The following is a 23,223-nucleotide window of genomic DNA, read 5'->3' as shown; positions in this document are numbered from 1 at the left end:
GGGGTGTCAGGCTCAGAGGGGCTGGGCTCGGAGCTGGGAGTCAGGGCTGTGGGTGGGAGTGTCAGGGGGGTGTCTGGCTCAGAAGGGCTTACCATGCTGCTTACTCCCGCCTCCCCCCTCTCCGGAATCTCAGCGCGCTGCCTCCAGGAGTGGCCCTGGACAGTGCTGCAGCGGCGTGGCTCCACAGCACCTGAGCTCCTGCCACTTGGGCCAGAGCTTGGAGCTCCGCCCCTTTACCACGCGGCTCTGAATGGGAGGAGCTCAGGCCACGCGGCTGCAGTGCTGTCCAGCGCCATTCCTGGACGTGGTGCGCTGAGGCACCGGGGGATGGGGGAAGGCAAAGGCGGGGGTCGGGGAGGAGCCTCTGACATTCTCGTGGGGGACCCTGCAGGGCCCGGAGCCTGGGGAAAGTTGCCCCACTTGCCCCCCCCCCCCCCCCCCGGGCAGCCCTGCCAACCACAGAAACTACATTGTGTGTGGGGTGGATGGCCCCACAGCTCCACCACAGCGCCTCGCACCAATCACAGCCTTCTAGGTGTTCCCTTGTTCTCCCCTCCTTCCTTTCTGTCAGGGGTTCAGGGTTGGTCCCAGCCCTCTCCCAGAGGCTATGGGCTTCTGGTCCCCCAAGCTCATCCAACGGGGCCTGGGTCTCTTCCTCTGGGATGTCCGCTAATAAAGGCCTCCGCCGGGCCTTGCTCTCTGGTCGAGGACCCTGGGGTGGACATCTCGCCCATAACTTCCTTCTCAAGCTCTGTTGGCTAGGGGTTTTCTGCTCAGGGTTCTCTACCCCGTTACTCGGGGAACCTCCCTTTTTCCTTATCTTGGGCTTTCTCCCTCTGCCCACATTCCCTCCTGGGAAGGGGTCTCAGTCTGTACCCACTACCGCCATATAAGGTGGTCCATTTACTACCCCAACCCGTTACCACTTAAACCAGCCCTGAACATCAAGAGGCACCTGGGCCATAAGGTTTTGCCTCCTATCCCTGTGGACGCATTCTATGTCCATTTTAACACCCGAAATCCACCAGTGCGGCCTCACCAGTTTCCTTTGTACCAGAGAGCAGGCCGAGGCAGAGTCCACCAGGACTCATTGGGGTTTCCTCCCCACCATTACTAGAATGGGGGACAGCTTCCACTCCTGCCCTCCAGCATTTGCCCAACGACAGAAAACTCTGCCCATCCACAATCAACGGGTGGGCAGTCCCCCTTCTTGTGTCCCGGTCGTCCACACTGCCAGCAGACAACCGGTCTGGACCCTGTGGGAGACCCTAACGAGTCCTCCCATTTGTTCTCTGGGCCTTTCCTGGGCAGAGGTTCTCTGGGCCTTCTCCCAGTATCCACTTCCTTGCTCAGTTGTCCCTCCTTCCTGGGAAAGTCTGCCTCCGTGTACTCCTCCGTAAGCTTTACAGCCGCCTTGACCATATTTGATTGGTGCCTCCTTTATTTTCTCTGGGAGGCCCTGTAAAAATTGCTCTAGGATGAGTGCCTCTATAATCTCCCTCACTGTCTGGGCGTCCGGCCTCAGCCAGCGGGTGGCCCAGTCCATTAACTTTTGGGTGAATACCTGGGGCCGCAAACCCCCCATCCACCTCGCCAACCAGAACTTCTGGCAATACTTCTCCACAGACAGCCCCACCTGATCCAGGATGGCTGCCTTTGCCACTTCATAATTCCTGGTCTGTTCTTCACTTAAGGCCATATAGGCTGTTTGGGATTTGCCGGCTAGGTAGGGAGCCAGTCACAGGGCCCAGGTTGCCCTGTCATATCCAGCCCTCGCGGCTACTCACTCAAAGCTGCCTACGAAGGCATCGGGGTCATCTGTCTGGCCCATTTTACATAGTCCTAAGCCCGGCACCCGAACGCCATCCCCTCCTGTGGGACTCACCACTTTCTGCAGGAGCTGCTGCTGGATGCCAGCCTGCTCCCAAATGAAGTCCTGCAGGCTCTTCTGCTGTCTGCCTGCTAGGTGAGCAAGGCCTGTCTCTCCAGCTGGTGGGCTTGCTGAAAACTCTGCATTGACTTCTGCACCTCCTCCTGCTGCTTGATCAGCCATTGCAGGGTCTCCTGCATCTCCGGGCTGCCAAATACTTGCTCTAGCACGGGATCCTGGACAGGCCCCCACGTGTATCAGAGTCCCCCTTGGCTCCTGCCTCTGTCACTCTGAGACCCTGGGGTTAGTAACCACTGGTGCAGTTTATTCACAGGCTTGTTCCCATCATCATTTCACTAAGTACAGTTGGCCCTTCACCGTCTGCAGGAGGGAGGGAAGAGCTACTTTCCTGTTTCCACTCCCTGCCTTTTCCCTTTCTTACATCCCCTGAGGCTTTTGTACAGCCCCAGCCTAATTAGGCAAAATCTGTCTCTGCTCCCTCAATTAGGGCCAGGTTATATCCAGCCAGCTCTTATTTATTCCCCTAAATGGGAGCTGGTGTTACAAGGCTGAATCAGCAACCCTTTGCCCAGCACCCTGTCACACTGCTGCCAATTAATTTAATTCGGTGATGCCTATTTTGTGTGTTATATGCAGGGGTAAACAACACTTATTCATTTTCTCCACACCATTCATGATTTTATAGACCTCTATCATATCTCCCCTCAGCCATCTCCTTTCCAAACTTTTTAATCTCTCCTTGTATAGAAACTGTTGCATATCCCTAATCATTTTTGTTGCCATTCTCTACTTTTTCAATTCTAATATATTTTCTTTAGATGGGACAACCAGAACTGCACACAGTATTCAAGGTGTGGGCGTACCAGATTTATTTAGTGGCATTATGATATTTACTGTCATTTTCTATCCCTTTCCTAATGCTTCCTAACATTGTTAGCTTTTTTGACTGCTGCTGCACGTTGAGCAGATGTTTTCAGAGAACTATCCACAATGACTCCAAGATCACTTTCTTGAGTGTTAACAGCTAACTAAGACCAAATCATCGTGATGTGTAGTTGGCATTATGTTTTCCAATGTGCATTACTTTGCACTTATCAACATTGAAATTCATCTGCCATTTTCTTGCCCACTCATCCTGTTTTGTGAGATTCCTTTGTCACTCTTCATAGTCAGCTTTGGTTTTAACTATATTGAGTAATTTTGTATCATTTGCCAATTTAGCCACCTCACTGCTTATCCCTTTTTCCAGATCATTTATGCATATGTTCAACAGCACAGATCCCCATACAGATTCTTGGGGGACCTTGCTATTTACCTCTCTCCACTATGAAAACTGACCACTATTTCTACCCTTTGTTTCCTATCTTTTAATCGGTGAGAGGACCTTCCCTCATCCCATGACTGCTGACTTTGCTTAAGAGCCTTTGGTGAGGGACCTCGTCAAAGGCTTTCTGAAAATCAAAGTGCACTATATCCACTAGATCACCCTAGTCCACATGCTTGTTGACCCCCTCAAAGGATTCTAATAACTAGGTGAAGCACAATTTCCCTTTAAAAAAAGCCATGTTGACTCTTCTCCAACAAATCGTGTTCATCTAGGTGTCTGATAATTCTATTCTTGACAATAGTTTCAATCCATTTGCCTGGTACTGAAGTTAGGTTTACCGGCCTGTAATTTCCAAGATCGCCTCTGGAGCCTTTTTAAAAAAAATTGGCTTCACATTAGTTATCCACCAGTCATCTGGTACAGAGGCTGATTTAAGTGATAGGTTACATACCACAGACAGAAATTCTGCAAATTTCATATTTGAGTTCTTTTAGAATTCTTGGATGTATACTATCTGGTCCTGGTGATTTATGACTGTTAAATTTAACAGTTTGTTCCAAAACCTTCTGTATTGAGACCTCAGTGTGGGACAGTTCCTCATATTTGTTACCAAAAAAGAATGGCTTGGGTGTGGAAATCTCCCTCACATTCTCTGCAGCAAAGACCAATGCAAAGAATTCATCATTAAGGAGCTCCTTCAGCACCTGAATCATCCAGTGGCCCCACTGATTTTTTGGCAGGCTTCCTGCTTTTGATGTACTACAGAAATTATTGCTGTTCATTTCTGTCTTTTGCTAGTTGCTCTTCAAATTCTTTTTTGGGCCTGCTTAATTATACTTTTACACTTGGCCTGGCAGAGTGAATGCTCCTTTCTATTTTCCTTAGTAGGATTTGGCTTCCAATTTTTAAAGGATTTATTTTTTGTCTCTAACCATCTCTTTTACTGTATTGTTTAGCCAGGGCAGCATTTTTGGTCTTTTTTTATTACTATTATTTGGGATATACATATACTTTTATGCTCTAGCGTGGTGTTTTTAAAAATTTCCATGCAGCTTGCAGGCATATCACTTTTGTGACTGTTCCTTTTTTGTTTAATTAGCTTCCTCATATTTGTATCATTTCCCTTTTTGACGTTCAATGCTACTGTGGTGGGTTTCTTTGGTATATTCCCCTACCCCCCCAAGGTTGTTAACTTTAATTACATTATGGTTGCTATTATTAAGAGGTTCAGCTAGATTCACCTCTTGAACCAGATCCTGTGCACCACTTAGGACTAAATTAAGAATTGCCTCTCTTCTTGTAGGTTCTAGGACTAGCTACTTCAAGAAGCAGTCATTAATAGTGTCTAGAAATTTTATCTCTGCATTCCATCATGAAGTGACATGTTCCTATTTGATATGGGGATAGCTGAAATCCCCTATTGTCATCGCTTTTTCTGCCTTTGTTGCTTATCTAATCTCCCTAAGCATTTAACAGTCACTTCCCTGGTCAGGTGGTCAATAATATATTCCTACTGCTATACTATTATTATTATTCAAGCATGAAATTTCTATCCATAGAGATTCTATGGTACTGTTTGTTTGTTTTTACCATATATGACTATGCCTTCTTTCACAGTGTCACTCCCCCATGATTGTGACCTATTCAGTGTCCGACTGATTATCATTGTTCCACCAAGTTTCTGTTATGCTTTTTATAGCTACATGCTCATTTAATACCAGCCACTCAAGTTTACCCATCTTAGTTTTTAGACTTCTAGCATTTGTATACAAACACTTATAGAATTTGTCAATATTTAGTTGTCTGCCTTCATGTGATATAATGGGATGCTTTTTTGACTGTTTCTTCAGTTCCTACCCGTACTTTATCAACTTCTAGCCTCTCCTTTTTACTAGGATATAGAGTATCCCCTTAAAAAAAATCCTCCCCTAAAGGATGTGTCTGTCCAAACTGTGTGCTCCTCTGCATCTGTCAGCTTTCCTCCAGCCCTTAGTTTAAAAAGTCCTCTATGATATTTTTAATGTTCCCTATCAGCAATCCGGTTCTGTTTTGTTTTGGTGGAGCCAGGGCCAGTGCAACCACTAGGCAAACTAGGCGGCTGCTTAGGGCGCCAAGATTTGAGGGCACCAAAAAGTGGTGCCCAAAATGTCTGGGATGCTCACCGGGCGCCGGCTACATGTGTAACCCGCTTCCCGCCCCTGTGCGAGGGGGCGCTGCTGCTTTGATCAGCTCCGGCCGGCCGGGAAGCGATGTCATTTCTCCTCTGGCCGCCGGGGGCGCTGCGCTGCTCCCTGCTGCTCTGGCTCTTCCCCAGGGCCCCTGCCCCTGCTCAGCCCCGTCTTGCCCCCACTCCCCTGAGCTCTGCAGCAGGGCCAGGCCTGCACTCACCGGCGGCAGGAAGTGCAGAGACCTGGCCCAAGCCGCGCCGCCGGTGAGTGCTGCCCGCAGCCAGCCCCTGCTGCACTCCCTGCCCTACCCGCACCAACCCTGCGCCCCCAGCTCTGCCTGCAGCCAGCCCCTGCTGCACCCCCTGCCCTGCCCGCAGACAGCCCCTGCTGCACCCCCTACCCTGCCCACAGACAGCCCCGCACCTCCTGTCTCCAGCCAGCCCCTGCTGCACCTCCTGCCCTGCCCGCAGACAGCCCCGCACCCCCTGTCTCCAGCCAGCCCCTGTCACACCCCTGTACCTGAAGCCAGCCAGCTCCACACACCCCTGTCTCCAGCCAACCCCGCACACCATCTCCAACCAGCTCCACATCCCCTGCCCTGCCCGAAACCAGCCAGCCCCACACCCTGTCAGGTTATTCATTTATTTTCATTAAATATGTAGACTAAATAATGAAATTAATAATTTTTCAAGCCAAATGTGTATTAATTCTAATGAACAATGCCACATTATGCAGTATTCATTTTTGAAAGTTTATAATAAGCGATGCTCTGGGGGGTGCAAGGTGGAAGTTTCGCCAAGGGTGCAAAATATCCTTGCACCGGCCCTGGGTGGAGCCCATCCTTACTGTATAGGCTCCTCCTTTCCCCAAAGGTTCCCCAGTTCCTAATAAACCTAAATCCCTCCTCCACTCACCATCATGCCATTCATGTATTGATATTCTGCAGTTCTGCCTGCCTTTTAGAGAATGCCACCGTGGAGGTACTAGACTTGAACCTCTTACCTAGCAGGCTAAATTGGCCTACAGGACCTCTCTCCTACCTTTCCCTATGCCATTGGTCCCTACATGTACCATGACCACCAGCTCCTCCCCAGCACCACCCATTAGTCTGCCTACCTTATGAAAAAAATGTTGTGACAATTTTTAAAGCTCCAGTTTTATTATAGAATCTGAAATGTACAATGTTCAAATAGTTTATCCAAGAAACCATTTTAAAAGTTATTACAGATACTTTTTCACCTCCAGATTCTCTATTAACCTATACTCCAGTGACAACAGACGGTAACAGTAAATAATCTAAATGCCATTTCTACTCTCCTTTATATTTTTGACAGGACTATTATGTGGTTATTTTGTGTCCTACTGAGATGGATGCTCAAGTGAGAAGGGTGTTGCAAATTCCCATGTGGTCTCAAAGAGTTATCTATCTGCAAGGCTCAGTACTGAAAGATCAGGACCTGTTGAGAGCTAAGTAGGCAAAAACTAATATATTTATTTTTCATTTATTTGTTTCAACTCATACTTCTTAAATAAGGTTTACAAACAACATGAGCTAGATTAGAAAAGTAGTTTGTGCATTTTAGAAGGGTAACATGAGTAAATCTTTGGCATAATTCAGCTTTGTTCCTAATTTTTTTTTTCTTAAGCCACTTGTAATCTAACTCTACTTTATCGGACCAAGCTTTTCGTCACTTGTCTCTTCTGTCTCCATTTTAAAAGCAGCATTAAAACAATTCAGAAATGAATCAAACAATTGCTTTTCATGGCAAAATGACTCACCAGTTGATGCACTGACTTGTGACTGGGTGTGCTCTCTCCATAGCCTTGCCAACCAGCTGTCCAGGTCCACTGGCTTCATCTTGGGTTTGACCTTCTGGCCAGGACTCATTTAGTCTCACTCCTTTTGGGATAAACCAGAGTTTAACTCAGTAGTTCCTTGCCCTTGCATCAGTGGCCCAAGTCCAGGCCCAATAATGCTTCTAGCGCCTTGCGTCTGGGATCAGTGAGGCATTAGGGAAATTCAGTCCCTCTCCCTACTTCAAGTTCCAGCCCAGGGACACTGAAGCATGTGGTTAAGTTCTGTATTGTCATAACTCTTGTTTCTTCCCTGGACTACTTCCTCAGTCAGCCCACCATCTCCTCAAGGGACTTGCATTCTCAGCAGAGATCTACTGTGGGATCAAGCCCCTGGTCCCAGTTCCCAACATGACAAAGGAAAGAAAGCTAAATTAATAGAAATAAAGAGCAGCACGATCCCTCAAGGGTCCTTTAGCCATCTGTACTAATGTTCTGTCTTGACAGGAAACTTAAAGGAGCCTGGCCCTTGACTGGGCTCCTGTTTGGGAGCTGAAAATGAAAAGTCTGTCCATCTTCCTGGGATGGAGCCCTCTGGTCTGGGCTTCTCCCTTTAAGCCTCCTCCTCAAGCCTGGTATGGTTTACAGGTGTGGCAAGGCAGGGCTGCCTGAGCCTATAGCTGCTTTTTAACCCCTTTTTGTCTTGTGTGGTGTTTTTATACCCTATCATACTTTTAAAGATACAACACTGGATACTGGAAAGCTGATAAGTGGTTTTAGAATTCACATGAGTGATGATAAAATTCAGTGGTGACTATCTGGACCAACTGAAGTAAAAAGAAAGGAAGCAAAAGCAAATATCCCCCTTCACATTCTGTACCCATTCTCATTGTTAACCTCATTCAACGCAATCCCAACACTGTAAGCAACTTGCTTTACCTAGTTGTGACAGAGTGTTGGGCAACAGCAGCTGTACCAGCACTCTGATCACTTTATCACCAATTAGTTGCATAGGAGTAAACCTGACTATGATAATTGTGCTTAATTGATAGATTGGGGATGATCTGGAGAGAGCTACAAGGCTAATTAATCCATTAGCCCAGAAAGTAGAAAAGGCATAGGAAAGAAGTGACACGGGGGAGAGATGGCAAGAGAAGTCCCAAGAGCGACTTTTGAGGGAGAGATCTCCTTCCTCTTCTGTCCTTGGTCTAAAAGAAGCTGCTATTATATATAAAGTGCTGCACAATGCTGTCAAGTGCCAGGGGAACATTGTAAATAAACCACATGTGGTGTTTACAAGCAGAGATTCTCCAAGTAGTCTGTATGTGCAGAAGAAGATAGGAAGTGGAAGCCGTGTCCTTTTACACGAGTCTGCTATGCCTCCATGCCCTCCTCCAACACCTTTCTTACAACAAGCTTCTATAGCAAGACCTATACAGCTATTCTTCCCATCCAGGAAGTGTTAACTGACACCCACACACACACACGAATCAAACAAAACATCACGACACATAGTACAGATCAGTGCCTATTGAGTATTCATTGCATCCCATCTCCATTTCTTCCTATTTACAGAATGTTCATGCTTTGTTGTTATACCTAACCCATGTAAGCATTTGGAAACTGGTTGATAATACCACCCTAGAAACAAATCATCTCTTTTTTTTTTAAGTTGAAACTTGATCTGAATTTAATAGATGATTATAGGCCAGACATCACATTTCTTCGGAGTCTTGAGAGGAATGTCTTCTCAAATTTCTATCTCTAATAAAGAGCTAATATTGGATGTTCAAAAGAAGAAAAATAAAAGGTCAGAGAGATGATTGTGCCCCCTTCCTCCCCAAAAAAGAAGATATAAAAAAGTTGCCATTTTTTGCTTTCCCACTGCTCTTGAGAAAAGATTCTCTAGTGGGATTTAGTTAGCATTTGTTCTACATCTTAGGAGGAGAAAAAGAATCAAAATGCTGTTCTCTGAGCATAATCACATGCATTTAGCCTATAATAACCTTAATAACCTGAAGCTAGTCAATTGTAGAATTGTACTTTTTTCTGCAAAACATGTAATTGAATGTACCTAAAGATTTTTTTTAAACGTGTCCTAAGGGAAACAGCATGGTGGGAATTTAATAGAACATTTAGTATGAAATATAACCCAGTAACTAAGAGGTTGCTATATTTCAGTTCTTTTTATGAAAAACAACATACTGAAAAATAACAGATGCTTGGTAAATTTCTCTAGTAAATAAAATATTAGGTAGTTGTTTGTTTACTATTAATAAAAATAAAATCTGGTTGTCTCATTATCAAAATTTATATACATATTACACAAAAACTATGTTAAAAGAAATTAAGGTTACAAAGCCAAGAACTCAAATGTCAGGGAATGCTAAAATTAAGGTTGCCTTTTCAACCATAATCCAGTCTCCTCCTGCCTATGCAAGATGTTACAGTCTTTAATTACATGATTACATAACCATTATTTCCATGGGATGCCTGTTTCATTCAGTGCACAGAATGGACAGTGGTAAATTATGAGCAAATATTCCATATTTTTTTGTATGAGTGGCCCCATGTCTTATCTATTGAAAATTCAAACCCTGCTCTTAAGACAGAATTATTTATTTCCTCATGGGCTTTTCTTTGGTGTTCATCCTATATTATGTGAGTGCTTTGCAAACATTAATCTATCTTCGCAAAACCCATGTTATGTGAGGCGCTGGTGGCATCTCAATTGTACAAGTGGGGAGCTGAGGAAGAGAGAGATTAAGGTCAAAAGTAGTCACTAATTTTGGGTGCCCAATTTGAGTTGCCTAGAATCTGATTTTTCAGAGTTCTTAGAATTATACAGAATTTTAAACATTCAAGCATGGCACCCATTGCAGTGGCAGTTATGAGTGCTCAGAACTTCTGCAAATCAGGCCCCAGGATCTCAAATTAGGCACCCAGAAAATTAAGAACACAGTGTGACCACCTTCCAAAATTTTGATTAAAATGACTTGCGCAGAATCATATGGGAACTGTATGACACAGGCAGGTATCAAATCGAATTCTGCAGGACAGCATTCAACTGCCTTAATTATGAGACCTTCGTTTTTAATTTTCTTCAATCACTTGCCTCATTCAGTACACAGCTTCCAACTTCATCAACGAAGCAGGGATCCTACAGACAGCCTCCTTCACTACACAACCCTGATTCATCCCCAGAGCAAATCTATCCTGTGCACTGAGGAAGGCAGGGGTCCTCTGGAAAAACAGTGTATGATTATGTACTTTTACTGTACCATAATGCATAGGCATGGGAGGATGAATTAAGGTTTCATAGGCAGCGATCTGGCCTCCTTTCAAAACACTCGTAATATTCAAAAACAGCATTGCATGCTCTGCCACCATGTTACTCGCATGGACAAAAACACCCCAGCACACCATGCTCTCAGACTGTCCATCAATGCACAAAGGGGTACACAACCTAACCTTACCTGGGGTGCCCATGAAGCTGCCCCATAAATTCATGGATTCACAGGAGTAAGCCAGATGTGGAAACTTCACTACATGATGCCTCGTGCAACACCATCAACCATGGTCATTCTGGTTGGCACAACAGCCCTCAATAGACTATGTCTGAAGCCATTTTAATTCTGTCATCTTCTAACTTTTGAGTGCTTGACTTTGCAACTTTAATAAAATGTTTTAGTAACATTGGTGTGTGTGTAATATCATAGGTTTTTTAAAAAGGCCAACTGAGAATTCAGAAATTTCATCATGTGCCATCATATTAACACACACATGGTTCATCAGCAGGCTTGGAACCTTTACATCCACCACACGGTCCTCTGCTATTTGAGCTAATGGAGTAACTGATAGCAATAGTAAGTTGTCTTCCTCTATGTAGAGCAGCACTAGAAAGGGAAAGATAGACACTTTGCCAGTGGGTATCACAGATATTTGCTGACAGCAGAGAACTGGTGAGACTTAGTAATCTTACAGGATCTGGAAGGGAATGCACTGGAAGTGGGCACCCAGCATGGAAAATTTCAGCCCAATGGCTAATGTTTTGCAAAGTTGTAAGCAACTGAAAATGAGGTTTTGTAATGGAAAGTATGAGACAAAAATAATAATACACAATGCCACCAGTCCTGCCTATAATTCTAAAAATCTCTGTATTCAACATGGAAATTCAAATGTGAGTGGCCTATGAAATTTTGTTATTATGTACCTTAGAAGTGAAACATCTTGAATACTATAGAAACCCTGCTAACAAACCTTCACTCAATAGTCTTCACTGCTGTTCAGTTACACATCTGCCGTTTTTAAATTCAAAAACATTCACTGAAATGTGATTTTAGTCACAACAATGTTTGAGGAATTGCTGCATTAATAAAGTGCAAATACTTTGATTCATGCAAGCTTTGCTATTCATTATTATCCTATCTGCAAACTTGTATTGACCCACATATGGAGCAGAAACAATACCATGTGACTTAAATGACCAGTCACATGCCAGGAATAGCCAGTAGCAAATACTGAATTGTTTGCAAACAGCCCATAGGCTGAAAATTGTTCATTCATATAATACAGTCAGACATTAGTCAGATTATTTGTTCATAACAAACAATTCAATCAGTTCTACAAGGATATATATACCTGGTCAGACAATCCTTTACTACAATGTGTCCAGGTTTCAATTTAAAAAAAAAAAAGGAATGACATTTGTAGATGTCCTCTATCACATTTGGTGAAATTAGCTAATTTGCAAGGGGCCAGCACAAGGACAGCACTTAAATCTCCTGGAATTCCTATTTTGAATAGGTAAATGGGGTAAATGGGATTTGAAGAGGGGCATAGGTTTTGTGCTGGCTCTAGGTTCAAGGATGAATTTTGCCCATTGAGCAGCAGTCTTTAATGGACAGCAATCCTGTGTTAATCTAATGTCAATATCTAATTGTATTTCCTATTTAACATTTCATCATCAATAATGAGATATAAAACGTGATTATATTTTAAGATGCCCTAGAAAAAAATAATGCCATTATGTAACTGCATTGCAATGAGAAACGGAAACATTCTAATACAATGCAATTAATTTGATATATTCTCACCCACATCATTATTCTTCTGAAGAACCACTATTTACCATCTCTAGAAATGTAACTAGTTTATGATGCAACTTGTACAGATATGTAAACAGACAATATTTAGGAATGTTCTGGGATTTTAAATTCTCACTTTTGGGATCAGACCAGCAAACTCTTATGTATATATTTAACTTTGTGTATGTGAGTAATTCTATTGAAAGCATCCTGTAATGTCATATTGTAAAATCCAGGAAAATGACGAGACTACTTGTGTTAATAAAATTGAAACACATGAATAAGTGCTTGTGGAACTGGGGCCTTGCTTTGCATTGATATAAAAACACTCAGGTTCCAAATTTCTAGCCTCTCAAAACTATATAGAGGAACAAGTCATGAGACTTGCATTGAATTTCCCAGTTTTGCCATTGATTCAGTGTGTGACCATACGCAAATCATTTAATCTCTCTGTGCTTCAGATTTCCCATCTTTAAAATGGAGATATTATTTCACTCCTCTTTAAAGTGCTTTGAGATAAGTGGAGGAAATGCACTATAGAAGGAGATTAAAAAGCGATGAAGAGTCCTGTGGCACCTTATAGACTAACAGACGTATTGGAGCATAAGCTTTTGTGGGTGAATACCCACTTCGTCAGACACATGACATGTGTAGCTTAAATATAAATATATAACATTTGATAGTTTTTGCTTTCTCCGTTTGCTTTTAGGATGGACGATGCTGAGGCCTGTTTCATTCTGAGTAGCCGGTGCGAGGTGGACAGGACAGCAGCTGTAAGTTCTTTAGAAATACTTCTAAGAATCATGTGTATGCTCTTCACACTGTTAATACTATTATGGAGCTCTGTGCAGGAGTAGGTGTCCACCCTTCTGGATCTGACATAAGGATGAGGGGAGCGGGGGGCTTATTATTGTGGGGGCCTTATTCTTTGTAAACTACTATTTGTATTATCGCAGCAGATTGGAGCCCCAGTTAGGGAGCAGGACCTCATCGTAATAGGTGCTGGACAAACATGGAACAAAAAGAATGCCCTCCCCCGAAGAGATTAGAGTCTAAGAAAACTAGGGATAAATGTTATAATTCTCCAATTTACACATACATCTTAGACATACAGGGTGAAATCTTGGCCACTTTAAAGTCAATGGCAGTAGATTTCAGTGGAGACAGGATTGCACTCGTTTATAACACAGGATTTAATAGTACGTCTCACATACAATTTTATGTAAATTACTGCTTTCTCACTAAGCAAAGTTTTACAAACAAGAGGTAAGGTCAGATTTATTCAAGAAAATTAGAGAGTTTTAAAATCTTGGTATGTAAACATAAAACTCATTTTTCATGCAGTGCAAAATACATTGTTGTGATTTAAAAAAAAAATTGTGTCAGAGGGGTAATATAAAGTACAAGAACTATGAAATATACTGATTCTTTATAATTATATAGGCCAAAAAAAAACAATAAAACTTTATTCACAAGAGTAGCTTCAAATCATGCAGAACATCTTACTGAAGTCAATAGGAAAGAGACATATCATATTACTTATGCTTCCACTCAAAAATCAGATACTCACTGTGAACTGCTTCCAAACAGCTACAGACCAAGAATTATGTATGTAAACTATCATGTGATTAATTTTTAATAACTATTGAATTTGACAAAATGTCAAAATGTGGTCGATTCACAAGTAAAAGAGGCTGGGTTCTTTGAATAAATCATTCATTATGATTTGTCTCGTAACAATTGTTAATAATGGGAAGTACACATCCACAAAGGGAGGCCATTGATAATTTAAACAGATCCAGATTCCCACAAATCTGTGATAAAATTAAAAACATTTCCATAAGAGCTAGAGTGCACTGGAGTAGCGTCCTGCCCTGTTGCTTTAAAAGACTCCACTAACGGAAGTAAGTTTTATGATCACATCTTACTACCTTCCTCCACACCTCCATCCCAAAGTACAATACAGTTAGTAGTTTTTGCTCAAGAGGGTCTCAGGCTGCAGAGGATGGTTCACTTAGGTTTGAGCATTTGTGGAGTTAAATTAGGAATCTTACGTATTACCAGAGGAAATCAAGCCAGTTTTTGTAATTTGCTAGTGCACATGGTTATCATTTTCAGTAAATTCAATTAAACTTATCTTCCCCACCTTTTTAACAAAATCCTTTTTATATAGAGATGTATAAACAAAGAAACATGCCTAGATAAACTAAGTTAGATGTAAAATCTAAGACATTTAGCTGGACTTGACCCAGATTGTAATATTGTATAATCTACCTCTCAGGCTACTGAGCTCATTCTAGGCAATAAAAGGTGGTGATGAATTTTCCAAGTGTTCTCCCATCCTTCATGTTTAACTCAGAAACCTTTAAGGTTTTGCATAAAGCTATAGAGTATATTTAATAAATAAATAAATAAGTCTATAATCCAATCATCATAACCATTATCTCAGCCTTCCAATCCCAGTTACTCCCCACCTTAAACATGTCACTTTTCAGGCAATGTTATCAGGAACAGAGCAGCAGCACCACCAGGGAAGGAAGGATAAAGGAACCAATAAAGCTGTAGGTCAGAAAAGAATGATGATCCCCTGGAGTGGAATATATGCTCGCTTAGCTGCAGATTTTAGTGGGGTAATTATTCATTTGTACTAAGACACCTTAGAAGGTGTTTGATATGCTTAAAAAGTTATGTTAATTCAAAGCAAAACAAAGGGCCAGATGCTCAGCTGGTGTAAATGGGCATGACTGAATTGACATCAGTGCAAATGTGAGCATCTGGACCTAGGTGCCTACCAAGACATTCCCAAAACTGATGTCATCATCTAACATTTGATACCTTCAAAAAGGGCCTTCGTAATAAGTTACAAAATCTTGAGAACACAGCAGCAAAAGGTACTGGAAGGACAATCAAATAGTATGCTTCAAGGAGAGCAGGCACTCAGAATTTGCCATGCTGGAGTGACTGAGATATTGTGGCATCTCCTGTTCTAAGTCCAGGCAGAGGCTACCGTTACTACAAGTACCTGGGTAAATTCATACTTGTTGAATTGTTAATGGTACCTTCTACTGATAGCAATCCAAAACATACTAGTAACCAAAACATCCTAAATTATTTAACCATCTGATCCAGAATAATAACTTTGCAAATAGAGAGTTTGATTCACCCCTGCATGTGCAGGAGTTTGTAACTTGCACCTTTCTGCAACGATATGGGCAGCTACACTCCAGGAGAGATTCACCTTGATGAAGGAAAAGCAGTGTAGGTGTTATCTTCCCCAAAGTTCCTACCAGGAAAGGACAGCTTTAGACTATATTCAGAACTCCAAACGAGGCTGTCTAGGGGAACATGCTGGGCATGTAGTCCTTCATCCATCCCAGCCAGCATTGGCGACTTTGGGGCTGCAGAGTCATCTTGGAGTGTTGGAACCCCTCCAAGCAGACTTTCTACTACAGTCTCCATTCTGTGCTTACAGCACTAGCTATGCCACTCCCAGAAGAGATAGCTGACCACACAGATTTATAAATATATTCAGAGAAGCCAGCATTCAAAAAGACAAATACTATTGAAGAAATGTTCCTGTTACCTTTTGCTATCGGGGATCTGAATGCCTTGTTGGAACGTGGGTGGGTCACTGCTAACACTGGTGGCTAATGGCCAATGTAGTGTCTCCCTTCACATTGAGCACTGATGAAGGGGCATCAATTGTGTTCCCCTTTCCTGTTACCTTGAATTTTTTACATATTGCTATAAAGACTTTTTCCCCCCTATAACCAGTGCCTAAGGGGAAGGGCCTTGTCGTGGCGGCACTGCTTATACCAACGCTTCCCCATTTTGGTGGTAGAGTACTCACTATGTGTATTGCTTAGTCCTACACTCAGATAGTTCTTCAGTAGACTTGCCCTGCTCTTGAGTTCAATTCCTGCCCTTAAACTGGGCTGTCCTACTCAGTAACTACGACTCTCTCCCAATGGGAGTCTTGCCTTTATTCTTCCCACCCCATCAGAGAGAGTTTTCTTGACCAATGTTCACTTAAGGGCAACATTTTTCTTCCATCGTAGACTGTGGGCTGATTCTATACTGACCTGGAACTTTTGTAGATGTTTGTGACTGTGCAAATTGTCACCACCATTCTGATCTGGTAGCAGTTTTGCATGGGTGTAAATGTCTATATGAAGGGCATGGCCCATAGAGTCTCGCTCTCTTTTCTCCTCAAATACACTAAGATTTAGTTTTTCCACTCCCAACCCCTCCATGCACACTTCTTTGCCCTTCCTACCTTTATGGAAAACAGAGCAACATTGGTTGGAGGATGGACAAGAGGGAGGGTGCGGGATAAAGCATGCAGAGGGGATATAAGAACAGAAATTAGGCAGCTGAGTCTCAGCTATCAGAATGGAATTTAAAACTCAAAAAAGGATATATTTTATGGTTGAATTTGAGAAAGCTTGAACCTACCAATGCCAATTCCCTGTTTCATCATCAATAAGTTGACTGTTTAAGAATGGCTAAGATAGTTATAGCTTGCTACTGAGCCAAAAGGATTTGGTTTCAGAGTGCACCCTGACACTTTATCTTATTTCCAAAGCTGATTTTAAACTGCAACACTCGAGTGGTGCGCTGGACTGGTAGAAATGCCATTGCTTAGCTACTCTCATGCCTCTAAGTTTCCACCTGCACAATAGTCAAAGATCCATTCAAGAACATGCAAATATTTTAAGCATACAATCAAACTGGACATCTCTACAAAATGTAAGTGTCCCTGTTTCAGCCACCTGACCAAAATGCACATCATAACTCAGACCAAAGTGGTTCCTCTCCCCTCAACCCAAAGCTTGTGTTGGCTCTGACTAGTCAGTGATTCTGCTCATTTGTTATCACTGCTGTTGGCTGGCAAGAGGCTGCCATTGCCTGCTACTTCAATAGGTCCATGGATTGCAGATTCAGGATTTGTGTTGGGCCTGATCCATGGTCCATCACTAGAGTTTAGGAGGAGAGCAGCAAGATAACAGGTGACTTCAATGGGGCCACAAGCCACTTTTCTTACTCCCTAGCAGAAGTGGGAGCTTCCTGTAGTGTGGGCAGGCATTTGTCAACTTTCCAGACCCCCTATTAGTTATCTTATCTCTTCTCTGGTAAGGGATGCTATTTGTTCAGGCCAAGAAGTGACATGGAGGAGAGCATCTTTTGGAGTCTAACTCTTTCCCCTGTGGCAGCAGATTACCCTCTGTGGTAATCACTGAATGGACTCTTCAGGTTTCCTACAGTCACTGAATTATTATATGAGCACTTAACTCATTATATTAGTTACCATGACTATAAAAAAATGCCATATAAAAACAAACTTTATTCTAAACAATTTTGTTCTGAACAACTGTAAAAATTTAGATATTTATTTATTTATTTATTAAATTGTACAAATCTCTTCTCCAGTCAAGTATTAGTACAAAAATATGTGGCTATACAAAGCATTTAGAAGTTCACAAATGAGATTGCAGGAGTCCAGGTTGGTGTAATTTACACCTTCTTTTAACTCCCTCAGCAGGTCTATAAAACCACCTTAGATTTACACCCACTAACCAGACAATATCTCCTTACACAACACTTCTGACTTTGACATACTGTGTATTAGTAGGTGTTACTCATTTATTAAAGAATAGATGTGCAGCAAATACAGTAACAGGAAGGGTTTAAAGGGCACTAACAAGAGGGCTTAAAGATGTGTTAGTTAAAGCAGGCTTCTTGGGGGCATATGTTACCCCAGCTTAGCCCCCTTTAGACTCGGTCCAAGTTGCATTTGGAAGTTTCCCCACGCTAGTAACAAATTGAATGACACAAATCATGTGTGTGTAACAAGAACAAGAGCAATGTGATAGTGAGTGCCATGAGGGCAGGTTGAGTTAATGCATTTGCATAGAGGTGATCTTGTAATGAATACTTGAATGCATTGCACAAGTAAGTTTATAAATATTTTTCAAGGTGAACCTCTGTACTGTCAGGATCACAAAGAGAATATTTAAAAAGGAGCTACAGCATGTAGTGGTATAACAAGTGTGGCAACACATGTTCTGCAAATGTTAAAACTGAAATGGATTTTAACTTTTAAAGGTTTGCCTCTTTTCTTTATATGAATAATCTATTGGTGTTTTACATTTAGGACAATGTGTTTTTTATTAAAAATGTCTGTCTTTAATACAAATTTCTTGTTTTCTACAAAAAAAACAAACAAAAAAACCTCTGCTCACTATAGCTCCTGACAGCTTTAAGCTACTGCGAAGAAATAATATTAAAACAAAGGAAATAAAAACTGCAAAGAAAATATTTGGAATAGTCTTTGGAAGAAAATATATATATATATATATATATATATGATTGCTGTGTATAACAAAAGTTAACATTAGCTGGTATGCTTTCCATCTATCATGGGAAATTTTATCTAACTCATGAGAATAACACTGATGCATTAGAACTGGAATACTTTTTGTAGTAAATCTAATCTACATCATTTATTTAATTATATTAAACATGGGCAAGGAAAATAATTTGCATCTAATGTATCAGTAGCAGTTTAAAATTGATTTAGGCAAATCCTCATCCCTACACACAACCTAAGTAAACAAGCTGTGTGTATATTGCCATGCAAGAGGTGGTGGGGAAAGGAATCCTCCTATCAAAGGGGCAATGACTGAAGGCTGCATTATCCCTTACAACTGTTGTTCTATCCCTCCACAAAAGATTAGCTAGGGGATCTACAGCTACGTAGATTTTCCAGCCCTGGCCCATCTCTACCTCCAAACCTTTACACATATGATAGGGTGTGAAATAATCTCTTTGTGTCCAAGCATCTATTTTGCTGTTTTCAGGGCCTTCTGTGACCATTGCAGTGGATTAGAGCATCATTTCATTAATGAGACAAAACAGTAAGAACGCGGATCATGCATGGCATGGAAAGTCACCTTCTATAGGAAAAGGAATTAATTGAGCCTGCTAGATGTCTTTGCAAACTAAAAGGAATGCTTACAGCATAGTGCTTAGTGCATAGTGCTGAGGTGGAACTTCTGAGACCACATTAAAGCTAGACATTTAAAGGGAGCTCCACATGCAGTTTCTTGAAGCTCAGTCTTCTTTACATCTTATTGAGAGTTAACGCAACACAAACACAATTTATGAACAAATCCACCTTACCTCCCTGAAAATGTCTGTCATGTTATTCTAGTACTTCACAGAAAGAATATGTGGTACTGCCTCAATTGACATTACAGTGGAGTGGTCTGAAGATATCAATTACACACTATTTCAGGCAGAGATTTTCCCTTGTGATCCAGTCTGAAAGCTTTTCTTGCTGATGACATTGCAAATGTAATGAATCATTCTTTTCATTCTCTCTTCTAATAGCACCAATTTCGTGACTAGGCATGGCCACAGAATTGGTTCCTGTGCTCTGCTCTCTGTTATTTTTTGTTCGGAAATAAATGAAAATTGATATGTTCCTCTAAGGCTAAATGTGTGGAATTTAACAATATTTCATGAAATTGAATATATGAATCTATTAATACTTATTTCATGATGTGCAATAATGAAAGAATTCTTGCTGACAGCAATTCATTCTTAAAGTATGGAAAATATAATAGATGTCTTGGAAATTTACTGGCATTCTTGGTCTATAATTAAACTCTACCATTATATCTACAAATTTTTATAGTTTCTCAAAAAAGTGACAAATTAGGTCTGTTGTGGCTCATAAACCTTGGGATTTAACATGGTTAACTCCATACCTTATCATCTCATTCAAATGCTGGGACTCAGTAAAATGGTATGGTTTCAGAAACAGGAGTATTATGATGTGCTTGATCATTCAGTTAGTGTGTGAAAATCATTTAACTTAACTATCTTGCTAAAACAGAGTTGTTTCACACAAACCAAACCAAAAACCCAACCCCACCACATTTCTTAGTTTTCTGTGATGTGGAACTGACAGGAAACTGTGTTTCAATACGTACATCTTTGGTAAAAATGAGTTAAATTTGGATTTTTTTCAGAGATTACTGGAAACAGACCCCCAATAAGAAATAAGATTTCATTATTTCCTGGGTAATGGCGGATTTTTACCTTTGGGTATATTTTCCAAAATTGTAAGAAGCAACATTAAGCTTGGGTGTGCTGTGGAAAGAATAATCTACCTATTTCCGAGTTAAATCAAAAATGCAAAATTACCATCAAGTGCTACTAGGATCTCCGGATGTATTTAAAATCTAGGGCCGCATATTAAATAACTTTTTAAAATCAATTAGTATCATCATATTCCTTACAATGGCACTTAAGGACATTTTATTTGTATACACTTCTCCTTTGAGCTAAGTATGATGCAGTAAGTATAATTGAAGGACACAGATATAAAACAACAAAGAACAATACCTGTATTCATCAAGTAAAAGTAGCCAGTCAACAACTTGGGGTTGCAAGGGAGAAATTGTGCAAGTGACTGCAGACTGTCTTGCTTTGCAGGTGCAAGAGGAAGGAGAACATGGGGGAGTAAGGCTGCTTCCTGCTTCCCTTCCCACTCTGCACAAGCAACATAGAATAGCTTCCATAGGGCTTAGTTAAGGGAGGAAAACTTGGCATGGAGACAGCATGCCCTCTTTCATGCCCTTCAAAACTCCAGTCCACAGGCAGAGGCTCACCTCTGTATAAGGAAACAGATGAGCATGGACTTTTACTTATATTATAAAGGACCATTAACATTTAGCATAAATGTGGACTTTTTAAAAAAATTCCATGTTTATAAGTGATCTGTTTATTTTTCCTGTGCTGTCATCTTCATTAATGGCTTTTTATTCCAGATGCTACAATGATGGGGGCCATATAAATGATTACATAGATTAGATTTCTGTACAAATCTAAATGGCAACCTGGCAGCATACATGACCCCACCATACAGTATAGCACTATAAAATACATAAATGTATACAATCAGCTAGTGTTATATTATTTGAAAGTGACCTATCGGAAATGGAGTCATCAGATTGCTCAGCAGCTAGTAGGGCTTTTTTACGTTTGATTTAACAAAAGGATTACTTGAATTCCATTGTCATCACATTGTATTTCCTATTTTATTCTAGGATCATCAAACCATTTTAAGAGCCTGGGCAGTTAAAGACTTTGCTCCAAAATGTCCTTTATATGTCCAAATATTAAAACCTGAAAATAAATTCCACATCAAGTTTGCAGGTAAGTTTCAGATTTCAGTGACTTAAAAAGTTTGTCTGTATTCTCTGGAAGCTTGTTTTGTCTGTAAACATTGTACAACATTGTATAACTTGCTCCTACACAAAGTCATCCCAAACAGAAATCTACTTCCCCCTTGCTGCCATGTATGGAGATGTAGCCCTTGGCTCAATGTCAACATACTGTACTGGTAACACCAAAGCTGTTAGAAGGGTTGGTCTGTACCCTCTCCATGTGTAAAGAAAACAGGTACATACAAAGCCTCAGGCTCAGAAACATAACAGAATAATATTGGTTACACTTTATATTAAGGCTCCATTCATAAATATTTAATAAAAAATTAATAAATGATTAATAGATGTTTTTAATAAATGGTTAATCTATTGTAAGCTTCCTTATAGCCATGGCTCCTAACCATTTATAACACCTTCTATAGATGTACTTATAATAGAGCTGGCTGGAAAAAAGTTTCCCACAAAGTTTTTAGACTAAAAAAATTGGATATTCCAATGGGCTTTTTCTAAATAGAAGTGTAATTTCATTTACTTTGAAAATAATACGTTGACATTAAATTGTTTCAAAATGTTGAAATGAAGGAATTTGTTTTGTTCTGAAATGATTCTAACATTTTTTTCATTTTGAATTTTCCATTCAGAAAATGGAAAAATTCTGTCAAAATTGACAATGAGAACAAAGCCTAATGTGGCCTAATGATAGTGTTCTGCACTGATAGAATATCTTATCTTTCAGGTGATGTTGAACCTCACATTTCTAAAAAGTCTCCTTGGGCAAAATGAGAAATGCCATTAATGTCCCCTGAAGAGAGTCCTGTTTGAGCTTCTTTGGCCAGAAACATTGTAGATGAGACATGGGAGCTCATGAATTCATATTTATTTAAAGATGAAAGGGGAGAGGATTGACAAAATCCTCCAGATTCCACCATGTAAATGGAAGTCCATCTAGGTGAAAAACTGAAGTGGTAGGTAGACTGACAGTGGCAGGGAGATGCAGCATGTTTCTCAGTTAGATCATTGATAAAAATAAATGATATCAATTCAAGCGGATGTAATGGCATGAAGACAAAAAGGACAGGGAAGTGACTTATTTATAACAATATCTTGGACCCATATTAAGTATAAAATGCATCAAGGTGCATATTAATATGCTGTCTATAGTGTCCTACTGTTAATCTGAAGCATTAATAAAAACACCATGAGAAAGCTAGGGTGCTGCTCTTTTTCTGAGTGAGAGACAAAAAATGCTATTTTTTCCAATTCAGATATATACTTCCTGTAGTCTTCACAACTTTCACTATGATTAGGGTGACCAGATAGCAACTGAAAAAACAGGACAGGGAGTTGGGGGGGGGCAGCGGCAAGGGTAATAGGCGCCTATATAAGAAAAAGTTCCAAAAAATGGGACTGTCCCTTTAAAAATGGGACATCTGGTCACCCTAACTCTGATGAATGCAGCTTACCCAACTTCATGTTAATTCTGTCCCATTTAATTGCTTTAAGGAAATACCACAGTTTCCTTAAATGTATGTATTGTGACAAAGTTCCTCCTCTATTTTGGTGGGTCTGCGCTTATTGGCGGATTTTCTTGCCTTAGAGATTCACCATGTGGGTTGGGGGAACAGCCCAGAGACCTTCCCCTCTGGAAGAACCCACAGTCCAGGTCAATTGGGAGGTTTGGGGGGAACCCGGGCCCGCCCTCTACTCCGGGTTCCAGCCC

General features: G+C 41.1%; 1 protein-coding gene across 1 annotated transcript in view; it reads left to right on the top strand.

Moving 5' to 3' along the window:
• Positions 1–23,223, top strand: part of LOC112117767 (potassium channel subfamily T member 2) — a 287,927-nt gene that overhangs the window by 162,919 nt on the left and 101,785 nt on the right. Inside the window, exons 12-14 of the mRNA XM_026655747.2 lie at positions 6,721–6,857; positions 12,977–13,040; positions 21,384–21,492. Of these exons, the coding sequence (XP_026511532.1) occupies positions 6,721–6,857; positions 12,977–13,040; positions 21,384–21,492 (310 nt within the window). The remainder of the gene's footprint in view (positions 1–6,720; positions 6,858–12,976; positions 13,041–21,383; positions 21,493–23,223) is intronic.

Source organism: Terrapene carolina, unplaced genomic scaffold (genome assembly GCF_002925995.2).
Source record: "Terrapene carolina triunguis isolate 2854851 unplaced genomic scaffold, T_m_triunguis-2.0 Scaffold211, whole genome shotgun sequence".
NCBI classification, from domain to species: Eukaryota; Metazoa; Chordata; order Testudines; family Emydidae; genus Terrapene; species Terrapene triunguis.
Note: the sequence above shows the minus strand (reverse complement) of the source record. Positions and strands in the feature narration are given on the sequence as shown.